This window comes from Balaenoptera physalus (assembly GCF_965194825.1).
Source record: "Balaenoptera physalus genome assembly, chromosome: 13".
Classification (NCBI taxonomy): domain Eukaryota; kingdom Metazoa; phylum Chordata; class Mammalia; order Artiodactyla; family Balaenopteridae; genus Balaenoptera; species Balaenoptera physalus.
The window spans coordinates 20889180-20902660 of record NC_138892.1 but is presented as its reverse complement, the minus strand read 5'-3'; the positions used below and the strand labels follow the sequence as shown (position 1 = coordinate 20902660).

The window sequence follows — 13481 nt, the reverse complement described above, 5'->3', positions numbered from 1 at the left end:
GAGCTGGGGTCAGGGAGGCGAAGAACCCTGCCCAGCCCACACAGATGATTCTCCAGAGAAGAAGAGAGATTCTTTTACCAGAAGAGATGCTGGACAAGCAAAACAACAGATGTCTAGTATACAGAAACTTTGTATACTTTTCTCCCGTGAATGAGGACTACATAGTGGGGATGGAAGAGATCTGGGAGTCAGGAAAATCATAATTTGGAATATAACAGTCTCCTGTGTGTTTATAGATACCGAGACTACCGTGACCCTCCTCATTCACTGGTGCCCTACGGCTACACACTGCAGTTCTGGCATGTCTTAGCAGCCCGACTGGCTTTTATCATTGTGTTCGAGGTAAGTTTTCTCAACCAACTCCTTTATTTCCTTTGACATAATGAAGTAACTAGAAGTAATGAATGAATCGAAGTTATGAGAACTTTCAATATGATTATTTACGTCCAGAAGCAGGATAAGTAATACTATGTAATCTCTTTCTTTTTCTCCTCCTTAAAGTACTTGAATTTTCTAAGAAATATTTGAAAGTCCAGGGTTGACTGTTAAAGAATAAGTCAGGAATCACTGGTCCTAAATTTATTTTTTTAGTATTTATTTTTTTAATTTATTTATTTTTTTTATTTTTATGGCTGTGTCTGGTCTTAGTTGTGGCACGCAGGATCTTTGTTGAGGCACGCAGGATCTTTGTTGAGGCACGCAGGATCTTTGCTGAGGCACGCAGGATCTTTGTTGAGGCATGCGGGATCTTTTGTTGCGGTGTGTGGGCTCTTCGTTGCTGTGCACGGGCTTCTCTCTAGTTCTGGAACACGGGCTCCAGAGCACATGAGCTCTGTAGTTTGTGGCACGGGGGCTCTCTAGTTGAGGTGTGCGAGCTCAGTAGTTGTGGCGTGCAGGATTAGTTGCCCCACGGCATGTGGGATCTTAGTTCCCCAACCAGGGATCGAACCCGCGTCCCCTGCATTGGAAGGTGGATTCTTTACCACTGGACCACCAGGGAAGTCCCCCTGGTCCTAAGTTTAATATTCTAGGGCTGCTGTTCTTAAAATTCAGGAAAATTGCAGTTTTTCCATCCCCACTCCCAGAGATTCTGATACATTATGTCTGCAATTTGCTTTTCGCAGCCCTCCAAGATGCTTCTGATGTTTAAGGACAATGTTTGGAAAACACTGAACTGAGTGTTACAAGTGGTAGCCTCTGGTGATGCATCATCATGACATTACTTATAAAGTATAATCTACCTAGTAATTGCCTGTATTATGTGTCAATAAAAATACACCATCTATTTTCTTTTAGTCTTTAAGAAAACTGCTACTAAAAATCGTTTGCATTCCCATAACTATACCCATAAATGGAACTTTCATCTCTCTTGTTACATATTTATATTAAAGTCAGATTAATGCAAGTGAAGGCTGCCTCTTGGCTCAGACTAGAAGTTTCCTATTCAGGCACACCTCGGAGATATTGTGGGTTTGGTTCCAGACCACTGCAATAAAGTATTTCACAATCTGTGAAGCATTTTAAAATATTTTCTTAAAATTTTCATAATAACACCCATTTTGTGGATGAGGGAATTGAGGCTCAGAGTGACTTATCCTCCGGTAAACAGATAGCTCTTAAGTCGTAAAAGTAGAGCTGGAATTCAAACCTGGGCTTTCTGATTCCACAGTATATCCTTCTGGCTCTCCTTTGCATTTTCTGGCCATTGCTTCTCCACCTTCTTTCCTGAGTTCTCATTTCCTGTATGGTGCCATTACACCAAGTTCAGTCCTCACCTGTCCCTGTGACTCTATTTCCTGTCACACACCTCCCCTGGCCTTATTCCACTTTCCAGACACACCAGAGGCTCCACATCCCTGTACTTGACCAGCTCCCAGAGCTCCTTCCGCTAAGGCTGCACAATAGACCTGACTCTGTTGTATTCTCCCCTGTGTTTTTAGCACCTCGTGTTTTGTATAAAACACCTCATTTCATATCTGATCCCAGACCTCCCAAAAGATCTAAGGGATCGAATGAGAAGAGAGAAGTACTTGATTCAGGAGATGATGTATGAAGCAGAACTGGAGCGTCTTCAGAAGGAACGAAAAGAGAGGAAGAAAAATGGAAAAGCACACCACAATGAGTGGCCGTGACCAGGTCGGTGAGAAGTGCTTCATGGTCTGAAACCTCTCCTTGGCTGGGAGGGGCGCTTTCAACTCCCTGAATCAAAGCTTGCCATTGTTCTCCTGATAGGGATGCAAATAAATCCTTTAGAAGCTTTCAAAACCAGCTTGTTTCTTACTAAAATTGCAAATTTAACTTAATCTTCCCTTTGCACACAACTCGTGCAACTCTTCTCTGTCTCCGTGTCACACTCTGGCCTGGCAGCCAAGGTCTTCATGAGTTGGCCTAGGTGTCCCCTGAAATAAACCCTCCTCCCCCTTCCACTCTAGCCTGGCTATTCTCTTTCATCAGAAAGAAGGGGCATGTTACCATGGGGATATTAAAGTCACTTTTTCATCTCACCCAAGATGGCCTTCCCTCCATCACCCATTTACTGTTTCCTCCCAGGCTGATCCATGTCAGGCCACACCCGCTAAGAAGGTTTCCTCAGACTCATCAGCCCACTGAGACTTACTCCTCATAAACGTCTCTGGTTACTGCATCAGTACCACATGTACTGACAGATATTGATATGTGTTGTTAATTTGTGATTTTCAAATAGTTATTAGGCTTCCCCAGCACAATTGTAAGCATCTTTAGGAAAGTCTCTAGGGACTGTAATTTATTCTTCCAGCTGGTTAGCACAGCGGTAAGTACATGGCACCCATTAAATGCACATTTAATTAATAAAGGCTGGGTGCGTTACGCTTAAAAACACTGTAAGAAACTTCCATGATGTTCCCACATATCAGAAAGTTCTTCTGAAACCTTCTCTCTGGCAAGGCAATTACTATCTGTGTGTCCTTAGACAAGTCACTTAACTTCTCTGTGCCTCAGTTTCTTCAGTGATAAGATGAGCCCTCAGTTTTTATACTCTGTTAATCTAGTATTCCAGCATTTCTTTTGCCTTCCTTGCCTTCATTCCTCTCTCTCCACTTGTTTGGAGACTAACTTTGAAACGTTTTCCAAAATTTGGCCTCCAAAAGAAAAATGAGATATACAGGAAAAAAAGTATGTTTTTCACTTTTCATATAGGTTACGATATAGCAGATATCTGCAGAGATGTTTGTTGTTAAATTAGTGAAGTTTTATCAACCCGGATCTGCATTAAGAGTCCAGGAGGTTATCGTGAGTTGGGTATGAGGGTGGACTTGGAGGATATCACCTAGACCCCAGGCCACAGGGATAATATAACAGTATACAGATGTTGAATTGGTTCTGCCCTCAATTCCAAAGTAGGCCTTGGCTTCACTAAAGGCAAGAAATGTTTTGCTACTTAGTAATTTTGCCATTTTCCAGATCTGCCATTTGGCTATATGAATTCAGGAAAATTAATTTTTCTGAGCCTGCTTATTGGGTGGAACTAGTTTGCAGCTCAAATAGGGTTATGAGTGTGAGACATTTACAAAACAAAATGCTATCCAATACTATATCGGATTTGCACTGTTGCTAAGCGTTGCATTGTAGTCCAGCGGATTCTAGATCTGGCTGTCCGTTCTCTATCTATATGACCTGGGGTGGGGCATTCCCGTGGATTCGGTGTCCACATCTTCAAGAGAAAAGGAGTTGAACTAAACAATACTTTAAGAGCCTATCTGGCTTTAACCTTCTGGGATTCTATCATTTGCTCCAAGCCCCTGGCCCCCTGCACCCACTGTGACCGCCTTTTCTCTGGCTCTGGTCAGCTTTCAGAGGAGAAAGGCTGACTACCCAGACGGCTTGAGTTGGCGTAGGAGGCACACATTATTAGTGAAGAGAGCTGCTCCAGCGCCCAGAGACCAGCGTGCCGCGCTGGACTGCCCTCACCTCGGGGCTGTGCTGGGCTGCAGGGCCCTTCGCACTTGACAGTTCCTTCTAGCCTCATCATGATGGGTTGCTTTCTCCCCAAAGAGGACATCTGTGCATTTTGCTTGAAAGCATAGTCTTTGTCTCTATTATTTTCCCAACAGTTGGCAGGAAGTCACCTTCCTTCAGACTGCCTTTCTGACTCAGTCTGTTCATCTGTAAAGTAGGCACAGTAATGTCTATACCATACCTGACTTGGTTCAGGGTTACAGATTCTTCGAATGCCTTTGATTCACACTAAGTACAGACCATTGTACATAATGTCCTTTAAGCCATCATGTGTACTTCGGATTTTAATACCTTTTTTTTTTTTCTCCCAGGTAACAGTTCATTTGCAGTCCAAGGACCTGAATTCTGTTTACTTCTCCCAGCTGTGCAAAAGCACATTCAAGTGAATGACTAAAACGCAACCGCAGTGCATGTCGCCGAGGTCGGCAGCGGCAGGGGGGTCAGCGCCCTTAAAGGACTGCCTGGGAAACCACGCTGCTGTGAGATCACGTTGCAGCCCAGCACACAAATGCTATGTATCCATAGACCATTCTCGACCAAGCAAGCATGCACATCATGGGCTGTTACAGTCTCAAGTTTTTAAAACCAAGGGGAACTTGTATACTGGGCCTGTTTTTCAGCCTGTTTGCTACCTTTTTTGCATTCTATCCCACGTGAATTTTACAGACACTGGGCTGAAAAGGGTATTTGGACACCTGGACACACATTCCTAGAATGTCATATGGTCCTAATTCCGTGTCACCAAACAACACAAACAAGACCCTGTTTACAACTTTTTCTTTCTTTTTTTTAATTTCAGATCTTTCTGAGGAGATTATATATGACATATCTATAGCTATGTGTATGGCCATAGATGTATTTCTGTGTGTACATATGTATAGTCATGTATTCTTACATATGTACATACAAATACAGAGATATATAAAAGTACATAGAACTTCCTTACTTGTAAATAGCCAAAAGGTACTGACATGAATGATGAATTTTCACATTTAAATAGTCATCAACATGAGGCCATGTTTAATGCTTGTATAATGTGATGCAATAAAATTTAAAATAAATTTATGCACATGGAATATTTTTAGCCGGGTCTTCTGAAATTCTGTTGTAGTTTCTTCTCACAGAATACGAGGAATCATAGAGTGGGGTCTTTAAAGAAAGTCTGTCACTCCCAAACACTCCTGAGAAATCACTTCATCCTTCAGAGAGACTACATTTTTCTTCCTAACCTACCTTTTCCATATTGCTTCCATTCTACCTTCTTAGAGAGGGTACCAAGCCAACTAATTAGAAATCACTCGGAAGAGTTTGGAAAATGCCACTGATGCACTTTGAGGAAATGTGAAATATAACCAATGATACATATGACGCTTTTGATTACCCTGCCTGCTAGTATGCTCTGCTAATCCTAGCAAAGGGACTGTCTGTCTGGATGGGGGAAGGGGGGCTGGTGGGGGAGTTTACTGCTAAGCAATGCCTGTTGTTGTAATTATTCTTCTTCCAGAGATTGCAGAACCTGACTTTGAATTATATTATCAGCTTGCCTATGCCAGTCAGGGAAATGGGAATGCTCCTATTACTGCATCCATCAACACTGTCTCATTTTGGCTGTGGATTCCTGAGCTGATGGATTCCCAACAATCTTAAATGTCTCCTTAGATGGGAACAGTTGGTCAGAGTGGCTTTGTGCAGGCTAGAACTTCAGCCATTTCATAGTTTCATCTTTCTAGTACTCCTTCTGACCTGATGTTCCTAGGAGTGAAATGCAGTTAACCCTTGAACATCACAGGTTTAAACTGTGAGGGTCCATTTATAAACATTTTTTTTTCAATAAATACGTAATACAGTACTACAGGACCTATGATTGGTTGAATCCATGAACCGTGGATATGGACAGCCAAGTGTAAAGTTACATGCAGGTTTCTGACTGCACGGAGATTGGCACCCATAACCTCTGCACTATTCAAAGGTCAACTGTACTAACCCTAGCAGAGCCTAAACTAAGGAGATGTATTTTATGGGAACTGAAGACAAGAGGCCATTGGCAGAGTTTTCTTTTCAATCATGGCTAAGAAGTCTGTGAAATATTTCACATCAGCCCTGGGGAAAGGAATTTCCAAGGAAAGTCTCAAAAGATGAAATACAAAGAGATGCTCCAAACAGACAAATTGCTCTACTGACCCAGTATTGTGACTTTTGCTTGTTATGCCTGAAGCTCTACCTCTAAGCATCATGAACCAATAGATCTTTGGATTTAATACATCCATAGCTTCTCTCCTACTCCTTGGAGCAGGAAGAGTGGCAGAGGCAGGGGAAGGAATGTAAACCCTCCTTGGGTTTGCAATGGGCCATGAACATTCAGAACTAGGTAGAGGACCACCCAATGCACTGGTCAGGATAAGGAAGTAAACATTTGTTAAGTATCAGTTTCTACCTGGTCTGAGTATAGACTGAACCTAAGACTCTGGTCAGAAATATTTTTTGCCCATGGAATTCTGCCTTTGCTATTGCAAGTGCCTCTGGCAATCACAATCCCTGATACAGTTCTAGCGTATAATTCTTCTCTTTCCTCCCTTCATCTCTCCCTCCCTTCATTTCTTTCTACCAGCACAGTGAATACACTCATTCATCTTCCCTGTTTTTGGTACAAGGAACACATAGTGGATATCTTAAGATGTGTTTAGGTTTGTAGAAGAGAAAGGCAAAGAACGTTGTAAAGGGTAATTTCTGAGGGACTTTGTAAGAAATCAAGTGTTGGGAGTGACATCACCAAAATAGTGACATAGGTAGTTTCTGACTTCCCTCCCTGCCCCAAGAAGAAAACTAACAACTATTCATGGATAAGACACCACTAAGAAAATCCTAGAACATGGCGGTGAGGCTGAAGCACCTCCCCCGCACCACAGAGACCAAGACAGACAACAGTATGGAGGTTCCTTAAAAAACTAAAAATAGAGCTACCATGTGATCCAGCAATTCCACTCCTGGGCATATATCCAGAGAAAAACATGGTTTGAAAGGATACATGCACCCCAATGTTCATTGCAGGGCTGTTTACAATAGCCAAGACATGGAAGCAACCTAAATGTCCATCAACAGAGGAATGGATAAAGAAGATGTGGTACATATACACAGTAGAATATTACTCAGCCATTAAAAAGAATGAAATAATGCCATGGACGGACCTGGAGATTATAATACTAAGTGAAGTAAGTCAGACAGAGAAAGACAAATACCTCATGATACAAATGAACTTATTTACAAACAGAAACAGACTCACAGATTTAGAGAACTAATGGTTACCAGGTGGGAAGGGTGGTGGGAAGGGATAGATTGGGAGTTTGGTACTGACATGTACACACTGCTGTATTTAAAATAGATAGCCAACAAGGACCTACTATATAGCAGCAGGGAACTCTGCTCAGTATTCTGTAATAACCTAAATAGGAAAAGAATTTGAAAAAGAATAGATACATATATATGTATAACTGAATCACTTTGCTGTATACCTGAAACTAACACTGTTAATCAACTATACTCCAATATAAAATAAAAATTTTAAAAAAATCCTAGAACATAGGGGTGAGGCTAAAGCACCTCCCCCACACCACGGAGACCAAAACAGGTGATATTAGAAGGTAAGAAGAATGGCTACATGCTGACCACATTGCCCCTCCCCCAGGCCAGCACAGCATCACATTGAGACGTCCTCCCCTGAGCCTAGGGTTCCTTTATTGGGAAATGAGACCCAGGGTGGATATCTAGCCCCCACTGTGTTGTGGGTCACTTCTTGGAAGCCCCCACTCTCGTCTCACCCCACAGGAATTGGGGGAAATCTATGGGGCTTGACCACTGAGAATCTGATTATGATAAAGAAGCAGGGGACTTCCCTGGTGGCACAGAGGTTAAGAATCCGCCTGCCAATGCAGCAAACACAGGTTCGAGCCCTGGTCCGGGAAGATCCCACATGCTGCGGAGCAACTAAGCCCATGCACCACAACTACTGAGCCTGCGCTCTAGAGCCCGCAAGCCACAACTACTGAGCCCGCGTGCCACAACTACTGAGCCCGCTCGCCTACAGCCCGTGCTCCTCAAGAAGAGAAGCCACTGCAATGAGAAGCCTGTGCACCACAATGGAAGAGTAGCCCCCGCTCGTTGCAACTAAAGAAAGCCCGCACACAGCAACAAAGACCCAACACAGCCAAAAATAAATAATAAATAAATTAATTAAAAAATAAATAAAATAAAGATCGAATGCAATAAAAAAAAAAAAAAGAAGCAGGTAGGGGCTTGCAACAACCAGCACTCGGATCTTGATAGGCCAAGTTCCTACCTGCAGGGCCCAACCAGCAGTCCCAGTCAGAGGCTTTGCTCACCTGCAGAGCCATGACTAGGGAACTCAGTGGGGTGCAGGTCTGCCTGATTCAGGTCCTCAAATGAAGAGCCTTGCTAGCCCTGGAGCCTGGTCTGCCCTACCCAGGCAGGGGAGCTGAGTCATAGCCCAGCCCACTGCTGAATGCAGCTCCCAGCACCCCCTGACCAGAAAGCCTGGAAACTACATAGCTCAGGAATGCTTGAGCACAGACTGGCAGGCTGAGCTGATAATCGCAAAGTCTGTGTCACCACAGGGCCAGGGCACTTGGAAAGAGTGGATCAGATTGAGTCAAGACCACAAACAGTGAGCCTTGCCAGGCCTGGAGGTATCCAGGGCTCTGTCCGGGGAGGGAAACTAATTCATAGTCCCACCCACTACTGAGTGTAGCTCCTGGCCGCTCCTGACCAGAAAACCTGATCCAGAACACCTGAGAGCATGCTTGGAGCTGGCCTTCCCATTTCACCCAGGCAGAGGAGTTAAATCATCACTTTATCCACTGCTGACTGTAGCTCCTGGCCCACCTGACCAGAAAGCCTGGCCAAAACACCTGGAAGCTACATAGCTCAGCAACACTCAGAGAGTATGGCAGGCAGAGATGATTGACTGCAAAGCAAAGCCAGCAGCCCTGTTTGGCCCCCTGGGGCATGGGTTGACTTGCGTCAAGACCACAAACAAAGAGTCTTGCCACCCTTGGAGACAATTCTCCTGTTCTATCTGGGCAGGGAAACTAACTGTTGCCTGCCCTTTGCTGAATACAGCATTCAGCTTGCCCAACCAGAGCACACTGGAAACTGTGCAGCCCATCCAACACCTTTGCTTACGGTGGTATTTGAACAGAGAACACAACCCGTGGCTTTTCTGTCTGCAGAGCAAAACCAGTGACCTCATCTGGCCATAGAAATCAGTGCACACTCTTGCCTGATTCAGATCCCCAAATGATGAGCTGTGCAGGCCCTGCAGCATGTCCTGCTGCCATACCAAGGCAGAGAAGCTAATTCATAGTTCTGCCTACTGCTGAGTATAGTACCCAGTTCCAACTATCTAGTAAGCCTGACCAGAGAACTCGGGTAACCATGGAGTCCATCCTACAACCTCACCTAAGTAGGGAACAGAGCCAGAATTCTTATCCAACTGCTTTCAGCCAGCAGTACCCACCCCAGACCCCAGTTTGGGCAGTGGGCTCACCTGAAAATACACCCTGATAGCAAGCCCCATCTGCCCAAAGTTATTACCAGCAAACATGTCCAGAAACCCAAACTGAGCCAAATGGTGCAGAACTGTCTGTGTCAAAGAGAACCTATAAAGTCTGGAATTGGAGACTGTTTACTAAAATGCACAGATGTCAACGTAAGGAATCAAGGATCAAAAAATCAGGTAAATATAAACATGACACCGCCAAAGGACACAAATAAAGGTCCAATAGTTGAACCTAAAGAAATGGAGATCTATGAATTGTCAAAGAATTCAAAATGATCCTCCTAAACAAATTTAGTGAACTATAAGAACACACAGCAGACAAGTAAACAATCAGGAAAACAATGCTAAACAAACAAGAAGTTCAACAAAGAACAGAAACCATAAAAAAAAAAAAACAAATCCTAGAGCTAAAAATTACAATGACTGAACTGAATAATTCAAAAGAGAGATTCAAAAACAGACTTCACCAGGCAGAAGAAGGAATCAGTGACCTAGAAGACAGGACATTTGAAATGATCCAGTCAGGGGAGCAAATAGAAAAAAGAGTGAAGAAAGAATATGTGACTTATAGGACACAATTAAAAGAAACAATAGTGGCATCATGGCAATTCCAGAAGAAGAGAAAGAGACAAAGAATATTTAAAGCAATAATGGCTAAAAACTCCCCAACCTGAGGAAAGAAATGGATGCCCAGATTCATGAGGCCCAAAAGTCCCCACAGAGGTGAACCCAAGAAGGGCTACACCATGACACATTATAATTAAGTTGTCAAAGTGAAAGACAAAAAGAATTTTGAAAGCAGTGAGAAAAAAGAGTGGAGCTACATACAAAAGAACCTTCATAAGACTATCAGCAGATTTCTCCACAGAAGCTTTGCAGGCCAGGAGAGAATGGGATGATATATTCAGAACATTGAAAGAAAAAACTGTCAACCAAGAATTCCATACCTGGCAGAGCTGTCCTTCAGAAATGGATAAAGACCTTCCCAAACAAAAGCTGAGGGAGCTCATTAACACTAGACCACCTTACAAGAAATGCTAAAAGGAGTTCTTTATGTGGAGGTAAAAGGATGCTAATTAACATTATAAAAACACAAGAAGGTAGCATAAAACTGAGTGGTAATGTTAAATATAATGTCAAAGAAAGATTCTATAATATAGTAATGGTGATGCATAACTTATTTACAACTCTAGTTTAAAAATTAAAAAACAAATGTAGTAGAAAATAACCGCAACTACAATAATCTGTTATTAGATACACAATATAAAAAGTATGTAAACTGTAACATCAATGTGAGGCAGGAAGTAAAAGTATAAAGTTTAGGAATGCTAGCAAAGTTAAATCATTATCAGTTTAAAATAGGGTGTTAAAATTTTAAGGTTTTATATGCAAATCTCATGATAACCACAAGGGAAGAGCCTATAGTAGTCACACAGACACACACACACCATGATAAAGAAATAAAGCATACTGATAGCAAAAGACATCAAAATAGAAAAAAAGATAGCAGTAAGAAGAAACAGTGGATCTACAAAACCACCAGAAAATAATTAATAAAATGGCAATAACAAGTCCTTAACTATCAATATTTACTTTAAATGTAAATGGATTAAATTCTCCAATCAATCAAAAGACACAGAATGGTTAAACAGATAAAGAAACAAGATACAAAAAGAAAAGAAAAGAAACAAGATCCAACAATATGAGACTCATTTAGCCTTAAAGACACCCATCAACTGAGAGTGAAGGGGTGGGAAAAGATTTCAGCAAATTGTAGTTAAAAAAAAAAAAAAAGGGCAGGGGCAGCTCTATCAGACAAAATACATTTTAAATTAAAAATGGTAAAAAGAGGCAAAGGTCAGTACATAATGATAAAGGGGTCAACCCATCAAGAAGATATAATTGTAAATACATACCCAATATCAGAGCACCTAAAAATGTAACCCAAAAACTAACAGAGCTGAAAAGAGAAATACACAGCAATATAATAATAGTTGGGGACTTTAATACCCCACTCTCAACAAGATAGATCATCCAGATAGGGAATCAATAAAGAAACAGGTTTGGACAAAATTAGACATCAAATGAACCTAACAGACATACACAGAGCATTCTGTCTGACAACAGCAGAATACCCATTCTTCTCAAGTGCACATGGAACATTTTCTAGGATAAACCATACGTTAGGTCACAAAACAAATCTTAACAAGTTCAAGGAGATCAAAATCATACCAAGTATCTTCTGTGATCACAATGGGATAAAACTAGAAATCAGTAACAAGATGAAACTGAAAAATTCACAAATACATGGAAATTAACACTCCTGAGCAACCAATGGATCAAAGAAGAAATTAAAGGTGAAATAATAAAATCTCTTGAAACAAAAATGGAAACACAACCTACCAAAATTTATGGGATGCAGCAAAAGCAGTTCTAAGAGGAAAGCTCACAACAATAAATGTCTACATTAATAAACAAGAAAGATCTCAAACAAACTAACTCTATACCTAAAGGAACTACAAAGAGAAGATCAAACTGAGCCCAAAACTGACAGAAGGAAATAAAGATTAGAACAGCAATAAATAAAATATAGAACAGGAAAACAATAGAAAAGAGTGATGAATTAAGAGTTGGTTCTTTGAAAAGGTAAACAAAATTGAGAAAACTTTAGCTAGACTAACCAAAGAAAAAATAGGAAACAAATCAACAAAATTATAAATGAAAAAGGACACATTACAACTGATACTACAGAAATACAAAGGATCATAAGAGACTACTATGAACAAATTAGACAAATTATACACCAAATTGGACAACTGAGAAAAAATGGAAAAATTCCTAGAAACATAAAACCTACCAAGACTGAATCAGGAAGAAACAGCAAATCTGAACAGACCAATTACTAGTAAAGACATTGAATCAGTAATCAAAAATCTCCTGATGACAAAAATTCCAGGACCAGATGGCCTCACTGGTGAGTTTTACCAAACATTTAAAGAAGAATGAATGCCAATCCTTATTTTAAAACTTCCAAAAAACCAGAGAGGAGGGAACACTCATTTTATGAAGCCAACATGGGCCTGATATCAAAGCCAGAATAGGACACTACAAGAAAATAAAACTACAGGGCAATGTCCCTGATGAATATAGATGCAAAAATCCTCAATAAAATAGTAGCAAATCAAATTCAGCAGCACATAAAAAGGATCATTCACCATGATCAAGTGGGATTTATCCTTGGAATGCAAAAATGGTTCAACATACACAAATCAATAAATGGGATACATCACATTAATAGAAAGAAAAAATATATGATCATCTTAATAGTGGCAGAGAAAGCATTTGACAAAATTCAACATCCATTCATAATAAAAATTCTTAACAAATTAGGTAGAGAAGGAATGTTCCTCAACATAGTAAAGGCCATATATGACAAAGCCACAGTTAACAACATACTTAATGACGAAAGGTTAAAAGGTTTTCCTCTAGGATCAGGAAAAGACATGGGTGCCCACTATCACCACTCCTATTCAACATAGTACTGGAAGTCCTAGCCAGAGCAATTAGGCAAAAAAATAAGTAAATAAATAAAAGCCATAAGAATTGGAAATGAAGAAGTAAAATGGTCTCTATTTACAGATGACATGATTTTATATATAGAAAATCCTGAAGACTCCACAAAAAAACTGTTATATCTAATCAATTAATTCAGTAAAGTTTCAGGACACAAAATTAACATACAAAATCAGAAGCTTTTCTATACACTAACACAAATTATCTGAAAAAGAAATAAAGAAAACAATCTCACAGAGGCAACAAAAATAAGATACTTAAAAATAAATTTAACTGAGGAGGTGAAAAATCTCTACCCTTAAAACTACAAGACATTGATGAAAGAAATCAAAGAAGACAC

At 40.8% G+C, this 13481-nt stretch overlaps 1 protein-coding gene across 7 annotated transcripts in view; it reads left to right on the top strand.

Annotated features, from left to right (window-relative positions):
- ANO4 (anoctamin 4) overlaps nt 1-11259 on the top strand; it is a 458290-nt gene extending 447031 nt beyond the window's left edge. For all 7 annotated transcript variants that reach the window (XM_082419367.1, XM_082419366.1, XM_082419364.1 and 4 more), the window contains 3 exons: nt 237-342; nt 1941-2136; nt 4308-11259. In XM_082419367.1, the coding sequence (XP_082275493.1) occupies nt 237-342; nt 1941-2132 (298 nt within the window). In that variant the 3' untranslated portion in view covers nt 2133-2136; nt 4308-11259. The remainder of the gene's footprint in view (nt 1-236; nt 343-1940; nt 2137-4307) is intronic.
- Nucleotides 11260-13481: the final 2222 nt, after the last annotated feature.